This window comes from Martes martes (genome assembly GCF_963455335.1).
Source record: "Martes martes genome assembly, chromosome: 3".
Taxonomy (NCBI): Eukaryota; Metazoa; Chordata; class Mammalia; order Carnivora; family Mustelidae; genus Martes; species Martes martes.
This window is the reverse complement of record NC_137890.1, coordinates 116,469,456-116,493,328: the sequence shown is the minus strand read 5'-3', so window position 1 is coordinate 116,493,328 and position 23,873 is coordinate 116,469,456. Positions and strand designations below refer to the sequence as shown.

General features: G+C 34.3%; 1 protein-coding gene across 1 annotated transcript in view; it reads left to right on the top strand.

The window, feature by feature from the left end:
• FSIP2 (fibrous sheath interacting protein 2) overlaps positions 1–23,873 on the top strand; it is a gene marked incomplete at both ends in the record, with an annotated part of 90,774 nt that overhangs the window by 27,901 nt on the left and 39,000 nt on the right. The window contains 5 exons of the mRNA XM_080799173.1: positions 220–326; positions 2,414–2,477; positions 8,439–8,496; positions 12,110–12,146; positions 14,401–23,299. Coding sequence (XP_080655299.1) covers positions 220–326; positions 2,414–2,477; positions 8,439–8,496; positions 12,110–12,146; positions 14,401–23,299 — 9,165 coding nt within the window. The remainder of the gene's footprint in view (positions 1–219; positions 327–2,413; positions 2,478–8,438; positions 8,497–12,109; positions 12,147–14,400; positions 23,300–23,873) is intronic.

The window sequence follows — 23,873 nt, the reverse complement described above, 5'->3', positions numbered from 1 at the left end:
GGCAATGGTGAACCATTGGAAATTTGCAGCCAATGAACACTTAAAAAGGTCATGTTATTCTTGGAGATACTTCCTTAACTCAAATATATCCCTAATTGTGGTAATTTAGTGATTGTGGTGGCTCAGCAGAGAGCACTGGATCAGATATATTCATTAGCATTCAACCTTGCTCCAGAAATATGATCTTCTCATATGTAAAATTATCTCTTCTTTCTCTAGGAGCTGTATTCACCTCAGCTCAAAATTCAGTTATTTCACCTCAAACTTCAGCCACAAGAAATTATCCAAGAACTTCACAGTCTTACTTGGATCCTCCAAAAGATGAGGTATATAATATTTCTCTTGCTCTAAATGCAAGTAGAATAAATGATTAAAAATTGTATAAAAATGAATAAGGATGGTATAAAAATTTTCAATCATGAAGGGACCATACCAAACTGCTTCACTCCCTGAAATTAGTCATATTATAACAAAATTTTAATAGGCCTCAGATAATTTTTCTAAATATAATTCACACAGTACATACCTGCAGCCTTCAGAGGATGTATTAATGTGGCCTTTGATTGGGCTTTGACTAGTCCTGATGGACTGGTCAGAGACAATCATGCTATCAGTCCTCTTGGCTCTTGACCAGCCATCAGATTCCTGCTATTGGAAAGTTAACCCCAAAGATTCAGGGTATGTCTTCTGATATAAATTAGATTTTTTTTTTCCTCTGTGAGTTGCCTACTTATTATAGGAGTCAAAACCACATCATCCATTCCATTAGTAGCAAAGTGTTAACTGTTTAACTGTGCTAAATAGTTAACATGATTTGAAAATGGCAATTTATTAAGTTCTTTCCAAATGAATTCTACTTGACTTGGGTAGGAAGTGGCATCATTTTCTGTTTCTTCTAATGCATAATAATTGACAAACTACATTACATATAACTTCTAAGATATGTGTTTACCATAATATGCTTCTCTATAGTACAGTTTTATTATAAATATTCTATAGCTCAGTGTTCTATGTCATTATCCATTTTAAGTATGCTAAGAGTAAACACAAATTCTTAACAACTTCAATATTTAAAATCCTCAATCTGCCCAACAGATTGCAAAAGCTATGTCCTTTACTAAAAAACAAATAAACAAACAAAAACTCCTGTAAAAACAGTATTTAAATTTTATTGCTGACCTTTTTTGTTCAATGTGTTTATTATTAAATTTTCCACCTATCTTGATCTCAAAAGAGTACCAAATGTCCAGAAGTTCCTAATTTATTATGAGGAACAACGTGGCCATTTTATTATACGAAGTATTACACTCTGCTTCCAACATGTACACAGTCTACCACTGTCAGAAAATGTATTTCTAGCAGCCTATGTTCAGCTCTCAGACCTGGGGCGCAAAAAAGAAGCCTATTTATGTCACTGGATTTACCTCCCTGAACATGTTGAGTTCTTGAACAAGTCTAGGGAATGACATTCCTCTATATTCAGAGAACCTGTTCTGTGCTCCAGCTCTACTTAAACTTGTCTCCTATTGTAGCTTTGCTTAAAAACACACCTATTTTTTTGTTCCACTGAGTTGATTAGCTTACTTTCTAATGAGTGCATTCCACAGATAGTTTATTTTAGGATGCCGGCGAATACTACCGTGCAGGAAAGAGTTAACACAGCAGGCTTGAGACTGCTGTCTTTAGAAGGGCCCGCTTTCAAGATTGCCCTTTGTCTAGTGTTGGGTAGGTTAGCTTTTCTAACAGTCCCTAAGTGATACAGAACTTTCCCTACCCGAATGGATGGTGCATTCTATTGCAAATAATGTGATTTTTGCTGACCATCTGATTTCTTTTTAGGAGGTTAGAATTTTGATATACATTAAGGCGGAGGGTGTCCTTATGACCAGTCTTCAATAAAGACTCAATAAAGACTGAGTGCTAACTTTCTAATTGATTTCTTTGGGCAGAAACACTGTACATGTTACTGCATTTTTTTTTAATTGTTGGAGAAAAGCATGTCCTCTTAAGTGTGTTCTCTCACAGGAGGGGAGAGCATAAGAAAAACTATGCATGGATTTTTCTAGACTCAACCTGTGTCTTTTCCCCTTCCTTATCCTATAGTGTATCCTTTTAATGTAATAAATCTTAGATGCAAGTACAACTATATTCTGAGTCCCATGAGCCTTAGCAAATCACCAAATGTGTAGGTGGTCTTGTGGACCTCCCATGATACAACTGTGAACTTTTAACTTCTGTAAATAGATTTAATATAAATATCACAAAATGTGTGCGTTTCTTAAAAACTGACATTTAAGAGAAGTTCTCAAAATCTTAAATTTCTGTATTTTAAATATATAAGAAATAGTTGATGTTCAAATGCTGGGGGAAAAACTCCCTTGAGGATGTTTGTTTTGTTGTTTGGATTATGTAGAAGGAGATAAATGCTGATTGGAATGAAAGAACAAACAAGAGATCAAGCTACTTCTGTGAATCAGGTAAACATCAGTAACAGCTATTAGTAAGTTATGCAATCTCTTAATTCACTTTTCAACTAATATTTATTGAGCTCCTGCTTTATGCCTAGTATGGTGCTGAATATTCCTTGAATGTTTGGTACAAATCACTGGCAAAATATTTAACCTGGTCCTGGCTCTCTTAGTGAGAAAAAATTTAAAGCTGCAGATTCAATTAGATTTGAAACTATATATTTTGTTTCTTTTTAAGTTTGTTTTCACCACTACACTTTTCTTATAAATTTATTCATCTAAATTTCAAATTTCTTGTCATAAACTTATCATGTATCCTATCCACATGGATCAGATTATCAGAAGGTAGTACAGCATAATAGGGAGGAACATATATTCGGGCAAGACTACTTAAATTGAATCCACTCTCCAACACTAAAAATTTATGTCTGGCCAAGTTATTTAATTTCTCTGTTCTTCGGTTTTTCCAACTATAAAATGAGAATGTTACCTACCCCGAATTCACTGCCCATCTCTGGAAAGGCCAATCGAGAGATGAGTTTTGATTGGAAAGGAATCTTTGAGCTTCATTCAGGAGGCCAGAAAACTGCAGTAAGCCAACTCTTGTCAGAGGTTTCTGCTTGGCCATAAGATTTTTAAAGGGGTTTAATCAGTTAAGGGAGTGCAGTAGTCTGTGACATTTTTTGATTACCTGCAGACTCAGTGATGCCAGCTACAGTTATTTCAGAGCTCAGAAGCTGTGCAAGAAGTTCTATTTCTTGGGTGTCCAGGGTGGATGTTGTGCAAGAAGGTCTGGTTTCCTGGTACCCAGGGGTTGTGCAAGACCACTCTGTTCCTTCTGCAAAGAAGGGCAAGGTCTACAGATGCACAAAGGGAGGTCAGTAAAGTCACTGTGTGACCTTAAAAAAGAAGAATATTTTGCTGAAAGATTTTTGGGCTAATCAGAGTCCAGGTGGCTTCAAACAGGTTTCTGGCCTCTGTTGCCTGGGAATGCTCTGGTCCTTCATTCCCAAGGCCAGTGGTCTGCATATCTCAAAAAAAGTAAATTAGTAATTAGTTCTGTTACAGATCAAGGACCTTAGGTCAGTAAGCAAGGAGTGGGTTGATTTGAAGCAAGTTAACCTTTAAGACTGGCTGGAGTGCTGTTACATGAACAGTAATAATAATACATCATCCATATGATTCCTATAGCAATTCAATACATTAGTATTTGTAAAAGTGCTTAGAATAGTGTGTGGTGATATGTAAGAGATTTTGAAATGTACTACAAAATTTAATGTGCAATATTTTCCTTTTTTTGTTAGATCATATCTAAATTCCAATTTTTTGTTACTTTGTATTTTCAAATGAGTTTTAAAATTTCAAGTATATTGGATTTCTAGTTTCCTTTTTGTTATTCATTTCCAATTTAATTGCTTTGTGGACTGACACCATGGCTTTTATGGCACCAGATTTTTGAAATATCTGCAGAATTGCTTTATTGGCTTAGCACACATGATTAATTTTTTACGTGTTCTGTGTGTTTGAAAATTATAAATATTATTAATTTGGTGGTGCCATGTTCTAAATATTCCCATTCAATCAAGCTGTTGAATTGTGTAGTTCATATATCTTATATATCATATATATATATATGCACATATATATATATATATATATATATACACACTTATTTTTATCTACCCTGTTCTAAAAATCATTGGGAATGATTAGTTTATCAATTCCCCCATGTAGTTCTGTCCATTTTAAAATTTTATTTCTTGACCTAGGTTAGCAGGCACATACAGGACTATCCTGGTGAATTGAGGGCTTTTTCATTTTTTTATTTAAATTTCAGTTAGTTACCATACTGTGTAATATTAGTTTTAGGTGTAAAATTGAGCTTTTTGTTATTATGTATGAGCTTTATCATAAGTGATGCTTTTTGTCTCAAATTTACTAGATCTGATACTAATATAGCTATGTCAGCTTTCAGTCTTAGTATCTTTTTATGTATAGATGTGGCTTTTGTAAACACTCTACATCTGTATCATCTTGTTTTATTTTTATTGAGTCTTGGAATTTGACTTTTATTTGAATTTAAACCATTTGCATTTATGTTAATCACAACCTTTGGAAGATTTTTACTGCCTTATTGGTGCTTTTGCTTTGTTCTACTTTTTTTATATTTTCCTTTAATTTCTCCTTTCTTGCTTTCTTTCAGTGTTAAGCTTATTTTTTTCTTATGTTGTGTAAGTCATCATACAGTACATCATTAGTTTTTGATATAGTATTCCATGATTCATTATTTGCATATAACACTCAGTGTTCATTGCAACACCTGCCCTTCTTAATACCCATCACTGGGTATGAAGGTGTATCCCATCCCTCCTCCCTCTGAAACCCTCAAATTGTTTCCCAGAGTCCATAGTCTCTCATGATTCATCTCCCCCTATGAGTCTTCCCACCTTCAGTTTTCTCTTCCTTCCCCTAATGTCCTCCAGGCTATTCCTTCTGTTCCATATACGAGTGAAACCCTATAATTATCTTTCTTTGCTTGATTTATTTCACTTAGCATGATCCCCTCCAGTTCCATCCATGTTGATGCAAATGGTAGGTATTCATCCTTTCTGATGGCTAAGTAATATTCCATTGTATATATGAATCACATCTTCTTTATCCATTCATCTGTCAAAGGGCATCTCATCTCCTTCCACAGTTTGGCTATTATAGATATTGCTGCTATGAACATTGGGGTGCATGTGCCCCTTCTTTTCACCTAATCTGTATCTTTGGGGTAAATCTCCAATAGTCCAATTGCTGGGTCATAGGGTAGCTCTATTTTTAACTTCTTGAGGAACCTCTATTCTGTTTTCCAAAGTGGCAGTACCAACGTGCATTCTCACCAACAGTGTAAGAGGGTTCCCTTTTCTCCACATCCTCACCAACGTTTGTTGTTTCCTTCCTTGTTAATTTTTGCCATTCTAACTCATGTAAGGTGGTATCTCAATGTGGTTTTGATTTTAATTTCCTTGATGGCTCATGATGTTGAACATTTTTTCATGTGTCTGTTAGCCATTTGTATGTCTTCGATGGAGAAGTGTCTGTTCATGTCTTCTGCCCATTTTTTTACTTGAGTATTTGTTTTTGGGGTGTTGAGTTTGAGAAGTTCTTTATAGATCTTAGATACCAGCCCTTTATCTATAATGTCACTTGCAAATTTTCCATGGGTTACCTCTTGATTTTGTAGACTGTTTCCTTTGCTGTGCAGAAGATTTTTATTTTGATGAAGTCCCAAAAGTTCATTTTTGCTCTTGTTTCCCTTGCCTTTGGAGATGTATCATGAAAGAAGTTGCAGCAGCTGGTGTCAAAAAGGTTACTGTCTATGTTCTCCTCTATGATTTTGATGGATTCCTGTCTCACATTGAGGTCTCTCATCCATTTTGAGTTTATCTTTGTGTATCATGTAAGAGAACGGTTGAGTTTCATTCTTCTGTATATAGCTGTCCAATTCTCCCAGCACTATTTATTGAAGAGACTGCCCCCCCCATTGGATATTTCTTCCTGATCTGTTGAAGATTAATTGACCATATAGTTGAGAGTCCATTTTCAGACTTTCTTTATTATTTTTTATTATCTTCTTTCTTCTAAAACTTCAGTTATGTATATTTAGATCTTTTTTCTTCTATATCTTTGAACAACTATCGTATTTTCCATTTCTCTGTGCTGCATTCTGGTTAATTTATTCAAATTTGTCCTCCAAATCTCCAATTCTTTCTTTAGCTTATCTAATTTACTATTTTATCAATTCAATGTATTTTGAAATTTCTCTGATTAAACATTATATATATGCATGCATACACACATACACACACACACAATTCCTGAACAATTATTTTTCAAATTTAACTGGACTTTTTTGATAAGTTCTTGTTCTATTCCTGTGTTTTCCAATCCCTTCTTTAAATATTTAAGCATATAAGATGTACTTTTTGAATATTCTATATCTGGTAATTCAAATATCTGAAATCACTGATGTCTAATTTTAATGCTTTTTTCCCCCTCTGTTAACAGCCATGGGGATTTGTTTCTTTGTATTTGTGTGTGTGTGTGTGTGTGTGTGTGTGTGTGTAGGGGGCATTACTGTTATCTGTGAGCTCATTTTTGACAGAAATGTATCATTGAGAATTCTATATTTCAATAGTATGTGTTGTTCTATAGAAACTCAAATTCAATCCGTTAAATATGTAGAGCTCTTTGAATACCAATTAAACTTCTATAAAGCTGTTTAAAATTTTTCCATATGCTTCTGCTAGGCACCCAAGAGGTATAAATACAGGTTCATTTTAAAATAATTTCTCACTTGGAGTTTTATGACTATGCAGTAGATTTGAACCTCAAAGTCATATAGGAATTCATAATCACAGATTATCTCTTAAGAGATATTTTAATTTTTTTCCTCTTCTTCCTTTATCCACAGCTGAAGCCAAGACATAGTTTATTTGTGCTGCTACCTCTGTAACATGAGTTTTGTTTGTTTGTTTGTTTTTCTTTTTTGTTAAGACAACTCTTCAACCAATGTATAGCTTTTTGGCATCCAGTATATTTTTAGAGGCTCCTACTCAGTTCTGACTCCCCATTTTGTTTGTAGGTATTGCCAATGCTCATAGAGCAAGCATCAGCTGCAAAAGTTGCTTACCACTCTAGATTTGTGTTATTCCAAATTTTTTACTCTGAAAGATTTCTCTTAATATGTTTAAAAGCTTAGCTGCTTTTAAGAGGGTGGTTTTAATGATTTATATAGAATTCTAGGCAAATATTTTAGATATTTACTCTAGCATATTAATGGAAACAGAAAACCTTGTTATTTATTACTTTGCTTTTAAAATAGTATTGTCTTCACACTTAATTTCTCAGATCTGTGCACTCTTAATTCCAGTTACTTCTACCAAACCGTACACAAAAACGTATCTACAAAAAAACAAAAACAAAAACAAAAACAAAAAAACAAACTCAAAATGTTCACGGGGTTTAAGACTTTTTATACACATCATTAGTACCTATTTGTTACTCATTTGCTGGAAGATACAAGAGTTACCATCTAAACTTAACTTTGAACTAATTCTAATTACTAAAACTACTTTCTGAATTTAGGGCAATCTTTTTGTCTAAAACTTTTATTCATTTTTGGTTTTGCATAATTGACATACACCAATTCAGTATGCCTGTAGAGATGTACTGCAGAAAGACTTCCCATATCACTTCAATCCCAAGTATTTCCCAAAACTCAGCAATAGAATCTTGCTGGATTATATATAAAGTTAGAAAATATCCAAGTAGGAGGAGATTAATGGCAGCAAATCAATCAATAAATGTTTAGAAACATATTAATTAAATAATGGATTCTACAAACAAATGTAACTGGATACTTTGTGTTAAGTGCTGAGGATATAGTGGTAAATTCATGTCATAGGAACACAGAAGAGTAAACATTTAATTATGATATAACATAATGGGTTTTATAATAGAAACATGTGTAGAATGCTTCAGGAGCACTAAAGAAGGATATTTATTTACTTAGGCAAAGCTTTCTAGTGGAATTAATACAAGCTGAGTGAAGCCTAAAAGAAGAGAAATTACAAAGAAGGACTAGGATGCTCCAGACTAAGGAAATGGCAAAAACAAAGGCCCAGTGGCATGAAAAACATGATATATTTAACAAATTATGTCATTCTGTGTCTATGGACCATAGAATATATATGAATGGATAGAGACTAGCCAGAGTAGACACTGCAGAGGTGAGAACATCAGATTATATGGTATATTTTATGCCTTCCGAAGGAATTTAGGCTTCATTGTGGAGAATCTCTGGAGGCCTTTAAACAAGATAGCACCAAAGAATAAAGATCTACTAGAGGATATTAATTTCCACTTTACAAGTTGCTGGGGAAGTATATAAACTAATTATAATTTTATTTTTCTAATAAATAGGACCTCGGGTTCATGCCACAGCCCAGGGTACTCTCCCTTCTCATGCTTTCTCAAATACGTAAGTATCTAAGAAAATTAATGTGTAAATATAAATTAATATTTTAATAATTATATGAGTGCTATTCAAAAGCAAATGATTACATGGAATCCTCTAGTAGTTCTACTTGGATTTAGTGAGACTTCTGTCTTTTGCAAACTCTCAGCACTAAGCTTAAATTGTAAAGCAGACAAAGAGAATGTTTTCCTCCTCTCTGTTTGCTTATCCCCACTGTGGTTCTATCTTCCCCCTTCACTTCATAGTCTTCATACCACGTCTGAATATATCCAACAATAATCCCTCCTCTTCAGGAGTTTCCCAGCATCTGGACCTTGTTCCTTTGCTTTTATCTCCTTTGAAACATTTATCATTTATTAGGCCTTTTGAGATTATTGGCTTCCCAAGAATGGTAAATTAGTTTACTGCAAATACTGATGACATAATCAATTATTCTTCTCCTAAAGGGTATTTCCAATACAATCCCAAATCCTCTGATGATGGAAATTGCAAGTCTCTGGAGAAAAAATTTGGGGGGGCCACAGGGATTTTCATTCCTCAAACCTCAGTGGCCACCTATTATGGTGGTTAGGTATGGTTTTCTCAACTCTAGGGGAAAAAAAAAAGAAACCTATTATTTTAGACCCAATATCATGACCTTTTTAAAAAGATAATATGCCAAATAATGTTCAGGATATATTTTAGAAACCCTGAATCCCTATGAAAATGGTAGGCCAAAGTTAAGTGATGTATGGTGATAAAGGGTATCAAAATATTCAGATCAAACTTTCTTGGAGGAAGTATCTTGATGCTGTCAATTTAACTGACATAGGATATGTAGCATTGTAATAGATGCAGAAGGAAGAAAACTGACAAGTTCAGTTTAAAGCACAAAGTGGAGGAATGACAATCACGTGTAAATAATGACTATATTTATTTTACTTATTGAATAAATACATATAATATAAATATTAGTATAAATACTTGCCTCTTTCTTAAACAGGTTAGAAGAGGCTCCTAATGAAGTCTTAATTCCTGCCTCTTCATTTTCTCCCACCCAAGATTACAGACCTACAGAGTCAATTCATAGTAAATATTTTGGCTACTCTTTCATTAATAATCTTGGCTCAGCTAAGATTATTTACTCTAGGCATGGTCTGGGGCTCTTTCACCAGTCCCTCCCAAACTAACAGGAGTAAGATACATTTAGCTTAATGAACCCATCCCAACCACAGGTCAGAGTACAAATAAAGCACAACTAACAATACTTTCCAGTCTAGCTCTGGCCATCATACACATATCACATTCCTCTTGTTCTGATTTAACTCCAGATTTCATAAGACTCTATGAAGAATCATCACATCTGATCTACTGTCCCCCTCATCTTCCCTCTCTTTCCTCTATTATTTAGTTCTATCTTTTTCTAATGTTAATATAAAAGGAATACAGACAGGTTTATAAAATAGACATGGAAATTCAGGACCAAAAGAATGAAGACAAAGCAAATACCATAGCAGTAAGGGTAAATGGAGTTGCTGTAATTATATACTGCAATAAGATAATGAGTAAGTTCATATTACTGGGATGGAAGACATAAAGAGTAACAGAGTGAAGAGGCAGTAAGTCTGCAGCTGTGCAGATTGTGGTCAGGAATTTGTAGTTTACTTAATGGGTAGCACTCCGATAGTTTGGAGGGGGAATGTAGTGGTCATATTGGCATTCATGATAGACAATCTGTCAGAATATATAAGAAAAACTGAAGGCAAGAAACCAGGAACCAGTTCTAGAAGTCCATTAGTGACCTGCATGAAGGCTTCATTTTGTATTAGAAAGTAGGCCTAGATCCAAAAGACTTTAAATGAGAATTTATCGAACACTTATTAAGAAACTTCTATGTTCAAAACATAATGCTAAGTGTTAAGCAGATACCACAATGAACAAAGCCATGTCCCTGTGACTGGAAGGTGTTGTTTTTCAAGGATACCATGGAGCTGGAGAAAGGGGATAGAAATAGAGCAACTTAAAACACCACAAAGCTCACTGTTTTTATCTAGATCAACTATTTTTCTTGAATAAACATTCTCTGGAATGCTAAAAGTCTTTGGTAAATTTTCAGAGTTCTGAAAACTGAAAAAAAAAGACTATAAAAACATTTACAATGAAATTATTTTAAAAAAACTTTTTTTTTTTTTTTTGCTGGTTTTCCCATTGCTTTTATGGAGGAATAAGTTTTCAGAGATCCTTATTCTGTCTTTTTCACTGATGTCATACTTTATCTGGTTATTATAATTGTTCAAAGTGGTCTTCATTAAAGCTTTCTGTTATTTGGTCAATTTTATTCTTAGGTCTTTGCTTTTTGGATCTATATGCATGCCTTTGGGGCAGAGAGCCTGTTGGGAACAGTTATCAGTTAATAGGTTGGATTCCATGAGTTCTGTTTGGTACCTACAGTATAATGTGAGGAGAATAGAAAAATGAATCTGGGAGAGTTAGATTGCAGGATGACTAAAAAAAGAAAATTATGCTTAGGTTGACCTGAGAAACCCGATCCTGAAAAAATAAAGAAGGCCAAAAGATAGAAAACATGTCACTGATATCAGCTTTCATGCTCCAGGTTCCATACTGCAAAAAGTTTTAGTCTAAATATGTCCAATTTCTGAGCTGAAACCAGTGAAGGTGTTTGTTTGTTTTTTTTTATTTAGTTTTGTTTTGTTTTGTTTTCCTCCCAAGATTTAGGATGTAATTCTCAGTCTTGCTGCTTCTCGTGATTGAATTTTAGACTTTAGGAAAAACTGAATGTTATAATGTATACCACAGGCCTACAAAAATGAAAAAAGAATGTCAATTTTCTTTTAAGGAAGCAGGAAAAGAATTGAAATATATGAGAGTATTGTATATCTGATTATAAGAAAAGAGCCCATGTTGAAATTTATGAAAGTATCATTTGGTCTTTGATCTGGTTTTATTAACTATTTATTTTTTCTATAATTTTCATTATTTGTTACAATTCAGAATTTTTTTATTTCATTAGTGTGTGTTGATAAATAATTCTAAATAGAACACATGACAGAATATTTTCATATGAAGAAAAGGTCTCCCTTTAAATTAGTACTGCGTATGGCTAGGAACCTATTGTTTTAACCCACAGTTACTGAATAATCATTCACATATTCCCTTCCTTCTGTTTGGTGAAAGGGTAGGTGGGACCATGGGATTTAAAAGAGTAAGTAAAGGATTATCAGAAAGCTCTGGTCAAATACTTTACTTCATGTTGCCTTTTACCAGACAGAAAGGACTAACCCACTCTCTACCTCCAATTCAGTGTTGTCCCCCAGAGAAGCACAAAGCAGGCGTGGCAAAGGTGGCTCAGAAGCAGACTTTCAGATAGATATATTTTTTATGCAGCAGCCACAATTCTATTCTTCTAAGCAAAAAGTATGTGGTTATCAAAGGAGCAGGATAAATTGAGGGGGGGGGGGACAAAAAAAAGTTTATTCCACCTTTTGAATTTCTGTAGAAAATGCTGAGATATAAGGAGAAGAAACAGATGATTCAATGATTAGAAATTTTGGAAAAAACTATGTGAATTCTTCACCCTAGGTAATAACTAAATGCTCAACCTTTCTTAACTTTACAGAGAACAGAACCTCCTACAAAACTGCTTGCAAGAGAAAGTATGTATCATAAAATCAATTGATAAAGCAACATATTTAAAAACTTTGAATCAAATAATGAGTAATCACCTATCGATATTGGTCTATCTCTTTGACCTTTTTTTTTCTTTAAAGTTTGCTTTCAATTAATTCTTAAATTTTGCAGTGATTTAAAGTTCTTATCAAAAGATAACATTGGCCCTTCAGGAAGAAGTCTCATGGGCACTGAAGTGTATGGAATGACATTAAAGGACCTAGCCATCATAACAGCATCAAATACCACAGACTAATTTTATCATGGGAAGCCATTAGGTGACACAGCTTTGCAGACTTGGCTGGTGAGCTGGAATGCCTGGGTCTGGCTCTAGCCATTTTAATGAGAAGTGACCTGGCCACCTAAGTCACTAAAAAAGTTCAACTGGTCACCTGGTCACATAAAAAAGCACCTGGTCACCTATGAGCTGAGCCTTGGAAGAGGCAGATAAGATGGTTCAACTTAAAAAGCCCAACGCTGAAACTACTCAGACCAGTCAGGAAAGACAAAGTTATTAGAGAACAACACATACTCTGATAAACTTTTTCACACTGACTCTTACTCAAGTCATAGAATGTGTAGCAAATATAAAAGCTCTGATTCAAGGGAATATTTCTCAGTTTAATATTAAAATGGGAAGCAACTGAAAACTAGGTTCTAATTACTAAATTTCAATACATAGAAAACTTTAGGAATATCTCTCTTTCATATCAAAGTTGGAAACTTTGACAACTAGCCTAGGAGTAACAATGTAGATTTTTTTTAGTATCTCTGGTAATAAGAAAAATAATATATATTGAATGTCTTAGTTTATATGTGCTAGAGTAGATTAGAACAATTGTTTTTTTCTGTTAAAATCTGATTTAGGATGCCATTATATAAAACAAGTATTTTACAACATATGCTGCCATCCAAAATGTGTTTTCAAACCACTAGCACAGTACAGTAAAGTAAAAATTACATTAGGAGACTCATGAATTACAGAAAGATAGAATTGCTTTTCCTAAGGTGCCTCCAAACACTCTTAAATGTGTCAGACAAGAGTATGTTACACAGGTGTTAAGTTTTCTTTGAATGTTTGCCTGAACTGTGTATATTTCCATGTTAATCTAAGGTAATACTTTGGTTATGAACAGCCCCAGTATAGGAATCACACTCTTTAACCTGGTGTCTATGTACCAGCCTTCCAGTCTTTGCTGCCAACTACTCAAATTTACAGCCTTTATGTCTTAAGAGTAATAACAATTTAAAAACAGACTACTCACTTATGATAGGCAAAAGGATTTTTGCAAGCCTAAAATTCATTTTCAGTAAATAAGAAGTGGTTTATAAAATTCTACAGAAGCATTGTTTCTACTTTTGGTCCATTTTAAGCTGTGACATTACCACTGACTACTAAGAAAATGGTTTTCCAAATCTGGTCCCCAGGTTTCTATTTCTGGCTCAAAAAGGAATTCAATTTCCCTACCCTTGTTCTTCTCCTGGCTCTTTCAGACCCCAGTCTAGGGGGAGCCCTTTCCTTCTATCTTAACTAGTTTGTTCCTTCATTGTACCATCTTTTCTCAGCCTTCTTATCTAAAACAGCTTGCTCTGCTACTCTTTTGTTGAATACAAAGCCAGTCATCTCCATAGGCATTAACTTTTCTCTTGCCTATCAAATAACTTTTAATAGTTAGCTGAACTCATTTCCATATATACAAATCACAGGGTCACCTCTGCAGCAGAGAATGGGAAGAAATGGCTTATTTTTAATCCTTATATCTTAGCTAGACAGATGTCTCTGAAAGCACCCAAATGTTTTGACCACACCTGTTTTGAAAAATACTTTGTAATAAATAATCTGGGATATTGTTAAATAATACCATTGGATTGTAGACACTGTTTTTTCTTGCCAAAACTCGTATGTTATTTGGGAGGCAGCAATTTTGTGATTTTTTTTTCTATTTTTACCATAAAGTCATTTATCTCAACAACAAATGTTGGGGGAAAACAACAAAAAACTTGGAGGGAATGTGAATCAAATAGAAACTTATAAAAAAATATTTTACTATAGTACAGAGTAAGCCAACTTGAAAGTAATCTGAAAATCTAAATAAATTCTTTACTATGTTCTTTTTATAACCATGATGGTATCCTGCTAGGTACTCTTTGATATAAAAAAAATTAAATGTTACCCTCTGTCCCAGAATGGAATAAGTTGTTACATGATTTTCTCTTCATTCCTGCTTGCCTCTTTTCCAGATAACTTCTGAAGAACTGAATAGTATAATTCAGAATATAATGACCTGGGTTGTAGCTACAGTGACCAGTATATTATACCCAGCCATCACAAAATATGAAGAAAGGTTGCGAACTAAAGCATATCCAGTGTCTGATGAATCTATCCTCTCATCAGACAGTTCAAGTTTCTGTAGCACATGCAGTGAAGAGTTTACATATGGAAGCTACACATCTGCTACAACTAAAACATTTCAGGGAGAACCCTGTATGTTTACAGTTGACCTATCAATAAAGCGACCAACCACACCTTTAAAACCACCTTCTGCCCATGTAGAAAGAACAACTGTCGGTAAAACATATCATGTGGAAGGACAATCTATATCATCTGAACTCAAATATAATAAAACCAGTATGACATCTGCATATCCTAAGCTCAGAACTTGTAAATCTGATAGTCACCTTTTAGCATCATTTGAAACGAGCACAAAAAAATCTAAGGATGCCACCACTGAAACAGATGGCTTAGAGAGTGCACCGTTTCCTGATCAAAAAGCAAAAGCCATGAATGAAATGAAGAATTTGAAAAATGTTTTTGTTAACTTTAAATGTCACTTGAAAGGGGAAACTGAATTGATTTTAGAAAGTATTTTTCAAGAAATAATGTCTGATTTAACGCAGGCTATTCCTTCTATTTCTTCTGTTACTGCTGAAGTTTTTGTTGAGCAAAATGAACCTGAAAAAAGAGATTTGCTTTCCAATGTTGATATCTGCTCAGCAGCTTCAGAGATTGTGGAGAATATGCTTGAGAAGCTACAGTCTGCAGTTGAGAAAAAATGTGTTGAGATATTTTCACAAGAAGACTTGTCAGTTGACATTAAACCAAGCTTGCCACCCAGTAGAAAATATCTCAGTCCATCAAATAGAAAATCTGTAAAGGCTTCACAACCTTATAATTTGGAACCCATGTGTGATATTGCTGAGGATATGGTACATGCCATTTTAGAAAAGCTGATGACTCTTGCATCTTGTAAAAAAAGTGAACTTCCACATCTTGAAGATGCAATTAAACTTTCTGATCAGCAACCTATGACAGACCCAACATACATGTCCCTCGAAAGAGACAACAAAATGAAACATAGTCCTGAACCTGATGCAGCTAATTTAATTGTTAAAGATCAAATACAAAATTTAATATCAAATATTTTTTCCCAGTCCTCTTTGGTTGGATATATAGAGGAAGCAATCAGCACTATACTAGAATATGTACAAACTGAACTTAATAATGAGAGACTTACTGCATCTGAAGAAACAGTAGTGTTCCTTCAGCTTCTTGATGATATCTTCACTCAGCTACATCAGGAGCGAGTAAAGGCAGATATTCAAAAATGCAGACACTCTAGACCAAGAAGTCTTCCTGACACTGAAGAAAAGTACAGACTTACTGGCACTAGATTATCTATTGGTCCTAAATCTAGAAGATTGTTTCCACCTATTAATGTTCCTGGCATGGTCCTTTATTCTGAAGATGATAATGAAGAAATAGACAAAATTGTGAAAAATGTGCTTGATTCATCTTTCAAAGATGAAAAGCCAAAATCACAGAAACAAGTTCCTGAGAATTGGTTTACAAAAGGAAACAACAGTTTTGAATATAAAAGAAATAGCAAACCACCTACAAATGTTGCTTCTCAACGAAGCAAAGTTGCATTTTGTGATGAGGGATTAAAAACTGAGCTACCAACTTTTAATAATAAAGAATTTTTAAAGGAAAAACCCTGTTTGAATACAGACATCTTGATTTTCAGCCGAGATCAAAAGCATCACATACAAAAAGCTTCAGAAAACATAGTTAAAAGTATTTTAACAGATATGCTTAAGGACCTATCTTCTGTTCCTCCTGGTCCCTTAGACAATAAAACTGGCAAAGAAGCTTCAGTTCTTGTTTCAGAAAAATCTCAACGACTATCACATCAAGAATGGATGGACCAGATGTTCTCTGTGTCAGAAATTAGTGCAGTGTCTCAAGAAATAACAGATGCCGTGTTAAATATACTTCATAAGGCTTCAAGCTGCATTCCCAATACAACCAAAAGTTCCATTTCATCATCAGTTCAAACTTCTCTAGGTATTTCTGATACTCCACACATGGTCAAAGAAACACCAAATAAAAAGTCATTAAAAGTATGGTTTGACAGTGAAAAGAAAGTGAAATATTTATCTTCATTCAATGTAGATCCTGCAAAACCTTCTGTGTCAGAATCTGAAAAAAGTGAACCTCAATCTATAGATGACATTACTGATAAGATCATTAATACAGTTTTTAAAAGGCTGAAGTTATTCATTTGTCCAAAATTGCAAATGGGCTTCAAACCTTCAGTTGTGGAGAAATCTTCCTTACAATCTCAACTTAGTACTTACACAACTAAAGTGGTAAACATTGTTTTGCGTGCTATCCAGAATGAACTAGAACTCAGTAAGAGAAACCTAAATCATAGGGAAAGAGACCATACCAAATCCCTTACAGGTAAAGGATTTTTTGCTGATACTGATAAATTAGAATCTCTTGTCTCAATTATGGAATCTCCATTATTAACTTGTATTTGTGAACTGTTATCAAGTGGACATTCTGATCAAAGCAATATATCACTCCCTTCAGATAAGCCCAAGCCTGCAACTTCATATGGATTTGACAGTATTGATAAACAAAATATTTTGCCAAATAGGCAGGATAAAAAATCTTTTTACAAATATTTGGCTACTCCATGTGCTCTCCATAGTGTTGTAAATGGAAAAGATGTCAAAGACAATTCTAGATTGCAAGTGTTAGACAGTATTGGGGAAACACTATATGAAATGTTACTTAAGCTCATAGGAGCCCATCCACACCATCAGCCACCTAATAGTAAACTAAACAGAGAAGAGAATGAAAATCCCGAAATGGCTACTCCATTGCAGTCTAATATTCAGCTCATTTCCAAAACAATTTTGGAATACATCCTTGCAAAATTATGTAGTGTTGATATGGATACCAGTTTTGCAAGTTCTGGATTTAAAGCTGTCTCAGAGTCTTTTGATATCGACAACCTATCATTTGCTTCAATTATTGAGGAAATAGCCAAATGCACTGACATAATCTCCAGCATCATTTCCAGGATGATTCAGGAGGGTAATAAAGATGTGACAAAAAATAAAAAAAAAACTATTGCTCTTGTGTCTTCCAAAACAGGGAGCACAAAAGAAATACATTCAAATGAACTGAAAGCTCTAGCTTCAGATATTCTAAATGTGGTTTTTGCTAAACTGGAAGGGTTCGCTAATGGAAATTTAGAAACTCTCGGTTCTATTAACAATGGAAATGAAGAAAACAATAAGACAAACTTGGAATATGAAAGTCCCAGTATTTTCACAGACACACATGAGGAACTACTGCAGTCTGCTTTATACATGAATGCAAAGAAGATATCAAGTACTATTTTGAAAGCTATTCAAACAGAATTAAATATGAACTCATTAGATTTGAGGACAAGTATAAATACCCCGCCACCTGAGAAACAAATGCTTAAGAATATAGTCAATTTAATTTTAGATGCAGTATCCTCAGATATGTTTAATGAAACTGAATCTGAAGAGGGGAGCATTGAAACTTATCGATACAGGCCATCCTATGGAAATTTTCTTCCTGGAGGAGCTGAATCAGATTCATTTCTAGAAGATGTCTCACATACAGAGAAAGAATTCATTGGGGAGAGAACATTACTAAGAGAAGAAGCTAAATCAGATTCTCTTAAACAATGGGTTCTAGAAAGAACATTAAACAAAATCGAAGTTAAACTCAAAGAACCACAGAAATCTCCAATTGTTCCCATTATAAGAAATATTTTGAATGAAATTTTTCAAAATGCTTTGGTCAACCAACTAAATGTGCTTTCTCTCTCCCACTCTCATTTAAACAGCATCATTCACAATGTTGATAGGCCAATTCCTCAAACATCTGTTCAATTTATAGATGAAATCATAGGCCCTTTAGTATCTGAAGCAGACGTAATTGTAGTGGCAGATGATGTTGTTAGAACAGTATTTCATAAACTTTACTCAGCTGCTATGCCGGAAAGAAATACAAGTGAAAATAGGTATAAAACCATCACCTTTAGAGCAAATGTTTCTTTACAAGAACACACCAGATTCAGTGTTGACAAACAGACCAAAGTAAATGTAGTTGAAGATATTGTACAGGCAATATTAACAAATTTAGAGACTTTTGCTACTTCCAAAGTAAAATCTCTCTTCTGTCCCCAGATCAGCTTCACCGTTCCAACGGCTTTACCTTTTCAGCAGGATAAAAGTGCATTAAGCAAAGCATTATCAGCCAAAGATTTGTATTCTGATGATCACTTGTCCTCTTGCTCAGTGGATCATGTTACATCAGAAAAGACCAATGCAGTGTGCCAACTCTCTTTGATTAAATTAAATACGTATGCAACAGAAGTGGCTAGAAAAATTTTACAAGGAATCAAACATGAGTTAGATAAAGAAAGGGAGAGTCCTTTCTCAACTCATAACATTGTGGTTTCTGAAAGTATTGCAAGCCAAGTTGTTAACACAGTATTAGGTATCATATCATCAAAAGGCATATGTGACAAAAACAATTCTGAGAAAGAGATTAATTTAGATCAACAAGAAGGTATTATTGAAAAACTGTTTAATAAGACCGAATATAGAAAAGCACTTCAGTTTCAAATACAAGATATCATTGAAGGTATCTTATGTGATATTTATGAAAAAACACTGTATCAAAATAATCTATCATGTGCCACACCCACTCTGAAATGTAGCATAACTGGGAAACATTCCAGAGAAAATTCTGAAATATTCATCAAGGATGCAAATAAAATTATTCCAAAACTTTCAGTTCCTAAATCAGATGTCATTTTCATATCTAATGATATAGTGGATATTGTTCTTCATAATCTCAGTTCTGCTGTCCGGCTTAGCATAAATGCAAAAAATCCTACATCTGCAAGATTGCCCCTGACCTTTTGTGACATATTTTCAAAAGCAGAGTGTCAACAGCCTCCTCTTATGGGGTCAAAAAGTGAAATAAAGACAGAGTATTTGCCATCCTCAAGAAATCTGAAATCAGCTTACTCTGATGATTGTCAGATAACTACAGCAGAGAAAGAAGATGCCAAAAAACCTGCTCCTGACCCATGTGAGGAAAATGCTAACTTCATTACTAAAACTATTTTCAATCGGTTAGAAGCTTTTGCCACAGAAAGAATAGACTCATTAATTACTCTTGCTTTCCAGTCTAATGAAAAGTCAATTGCTAGCCTGGAACAGGAAAATTATAAACAAGAAGATAGCCTCTTTCATGAATCAAGCCAAGAGGAATCAAATGTGAATGCCCTGAAAACATCCGCTAAAACAATCCCCAGCCAAGAGCTCACAGATTCCACTTTTGCAAGTTACAAAGAAAATGTTCGGTCCATGATTCATCTCTCACAAGCTAGTCTTAAGGAATATGCGGATATCATTGCCAGTGCCATTTTGAAGCTTATTAAAAATGACTTAGACTTAGAAATTCAAAAGATGTATCCATATCCAAACAACATTTCATTCCAAGAAAATATCATTGTGAGTGGAATTGTCAGTAGTATCTTAAAGAGTTTATATGATAAAAGATCTGCAAAGGAAATAAGTGTTTACTCAAAAGACAATCCTAAATTATTTTCACAACTAACAGCATCAAATGAAATATTGCTGGGACAAAGAGAGCAGGAAAAAAACAAATTATCTCCGTTTTCAAAATATCCATTGGAACAAAACCAAATAACATTGGAAAAAGAAAGCCAGAGAACTGTTTTAGAAGAAATATTTATGAGAAATGGAGAATCGAAACAAAAAGAAAAGACTGCATTGCTCAGTGGAGTGCAAGAAGTTTTAACTAAATTGCATCAAAGAATAATGGATATCATAGGCCATTTGCCTCCATTTAATGATATCCCCCATTTAACATCTAACTCTAAAATTAAAACATCAGACATAACACAAAAAAACTTCTTTCAATCACAGATTAACAGGGTAGCAAATGACATAGTTGAAAGTGTTTTGGGGAAAATGTACTCTCTAGTTGTTACATCATTAAATGAAAGTAACAAAAAAGTAGAAGCATCTGACAACAAAGATACCTTGTCTAAGAAAGCAACCTGCATCAAAGAAACTAAACAAGCAGGAAAAGGAAGTAATCCCCCCAAATATGTGACACCACAAGGTTATTCTTATGCAGGCAGTCAAAATGTCTCTCTATTAGAAGACAAATTTTTGCAGTATTCACCACTGCAATTGGGGAAGGATTTAGTCGAAATGGTTCTTAATAAGATCATAAAATTTGCCTCAATTCATCTAGAAGAGACTTTGTCCCCTGAAAGTTGTTCTGATGAGTTGCAACCTGTAAAGTCACACAATTCTAAAGTGAGCTCTAAGAGCAGCTCTAAACCAGATTTTAAAACAAGTTTAAAAGCAAGATCAAAAGTTACTCCTTTGCCTAAATTTAAAACAAAACCACACCTAGGACCTAGTGCTGCTAAGGTCAAAAGCAAGACCAAGTTAGGTTCTGGAGAGAAGACTCCAAGAGACAGCCAGTCCAAGACTACCACTGGGCTGCCACACACACTATCAACAGGAGATGCCAAAAACTTACTGGAAATGAGATTGCCCAATTCAGAACTAAGAATGTATGCCAAGGATATAGTAAGTAGTATTCTGGAAACAACTGTGAAAGAATTTGAAAAGGTGAAGCAAACTAGAGCAATGACAAATGTTAAAGCTTTACCATCTGATCAAATCATGGTAGCAAATAAAATAGTTAATGCAGTTTTGCAAGGATTATATGCTACAAGTAACCACAATTTGGCTTATCCAATCAAATTCTCACATGTGGGTGATCTCAAACTTTCACAGGGGAATTCAGATGCAGAGTATCTTGCCAAACCACAAGCATGTTTTTACCTGGAAAATGTTTCTTCACAGCTTGAACAGATTTTTCCTAAAGAAGGTATATTTAAAAAAATGTTTGACAAATGGCAAGCAGAATCAAATGATATGGAAAATGAAAAGTGTAAGCTAATGATGATAGCTGAAAATGTTTTGACTGAAATTCCAATAAAAGCAAAAGAATTAGAATATTCTCTTTCACTTTTGAATTTGCATCAACCTGAGGATTGTGAAAGCAGGTGTTATAATCATTTCAAAGGAGCTTCTGCTAGAGTTGAAGATACAAAAGCACAAATTAATATGTTTGGAAGAGAAATTGTTGAAATGCTATTTGAAAAATTGCAGCTATGTTTTTTGTCCCAGGTACCCTCCCCAGATAGGAAGGGAACTCTAGGAAATAGGAAAGAATATATTAGTACTAAAAGTAAATATGATTTGCCAGTCAAGGACATCCTCAGCAGTGTACCAATATATAACACAAAGACAGTAGACCAAATTTCTTTGGGCTCCAGCAACCAAATTGTTCAAGATATTGTAGAAAGGGTTTTAAATATTTTAGAGTCATTTGTAGACTTGCAGTTTAAATATATCTCTAAATATGAGTTTTCTGAAATAGTGAAAATGCCTATAGAAAACTTTTTTCCTCTCCAACAAGGACTATTACGCAAAAAGATGTTGCCAAAATTACAACCACTAAAAAAGTTTCCTGACGAATCCAATTCAAATACTATTATTTCCAAAGAAAACATACAGAACACCATCCTACAGATTCACTCATTCCATTCAGAATTAGTTACATATGCTATTAATATTGTGAGTGACATGCTCAGTATAATTAAGAACAAGCTAGACAAAGAAATAAGCCAAGTGGAACCATCTTCAATTAGCACATTGAAAGAGACCGTTATAGCAAGTGAGATCATTGGCACGCTGATGGACCAGTGTACTCATATCAATAACCTTCCAAAGAAAAGTTTGTTCCAAGGAGCAGAAAACACCTATATTGTTAATCAAGTTGAATTGGCAACTTATATGAAAATGCCAACATCAAAGCTAAAGGAAGTTAGTTCTGGGAATAATCCTTCACAAATCAGTGTACCTGGTTTTGTGTGTTACTCAGAGGAAAGTATGAAAAAAAAGTATAAGCCTTCATCAAAATTACCCTCATATGCCAGAGCCTCTGTAGAAGATACAATTAAAAGCTCAGAGCCAATGGAAAGCCTTGATTCAGAAAACGTACCATCATGCTTTAAAAATGAAGTACAAGACTATAGTCCAAGGGAATCAAACTTTGGCCATTTTGACCAATTAATGCAAGGAAATAACTCTCTTCCTGAAGGCAGTGTCTTACAAAAACTGTTTAAGAAAGCAAATGAGTCCACAGAAGCAGCATTAAAGCAAGTCATGTCATTCATAGAAATAGGAAAAGGTGAAAATCCAAGAGTATTTCATTTTGAAACTCTAGAACCAGTTGAGCCAAACCAAATTCAGACAACTGTTTCTCCACTCAAAATATGTTTAGCTGCAGAAAAAATTGTCAATACTGTGCTGTCAAGCTATGGCTTTCCAAGTCAACCACACATTAATGAAAACAAGGAAACAAGGAAACCATTTTTCCTATCAAAGCAAAACCCTTTGTCTGTAATATCCGGAGGACAAAAGAATGAGGAGAAAAGTTTGCTTAGAATGGGGGATAAAAAAATAAGCTATATACCTGAAGAAGAAAATAAAAAACCTGAAGCCAGCAGGGAAGATTTTTCTTTATTGCAAAAATGGGAAAGTAAGAGATCCCCAAATGGAAAGGCTCTGAAGGAAGTTAAAGTAATTGCTTTTGCTGATCATGAACTGGGTCCAAAGGAAATACATTTGGTAGCAAGACATATCTCCACATCTCTGGTCACATATTTCAAGAATTTTGAAACTAGAGGTAAGCAAGAAATAACCTACTTTAAAAGTTGGCATAACAGAAAAAAACAGGTATTTTTAAAGCAACTTACTGGTTTCTTTTTTCTTTTTTTTCTGACAATAGCATTGGAAATGGAGTATTTAATTACTTCTTAACATATCAGGATACCAGAAAAAAAAAAAAGTTTGACATTCACATGATCTGAATCTGAACAAGTCTGCTGTTCAGTTTTCCATAACTACAGATGAGAGAAAATGGCATTACTTTAAAACAGAGGATTGTGGTTGAGTGTGAGATAGAAGCTCCAAAGAGTTTTTAAAGTTTTTATGCATGACTTCTTTATGATCATGCCAAATATACATGTAATTGATTGAAGGTTAGTGATTCATCTTTTCAAGGTGAACAGTTGAACTCTTTGCCATTATTAGTCACAATGTATAAGAACAGTGTATTAACATTTATTTTGTTTGCATTCCAGTATTCTTAAATTCTTTAAAATCTGAACATCTCCTAACAAAGTCATTTTCATTCTTTTTCTAAGAGGTTGAATCATATGTAAGAGCCATTTTTTGTATATCAAAACCTGCTGATTATT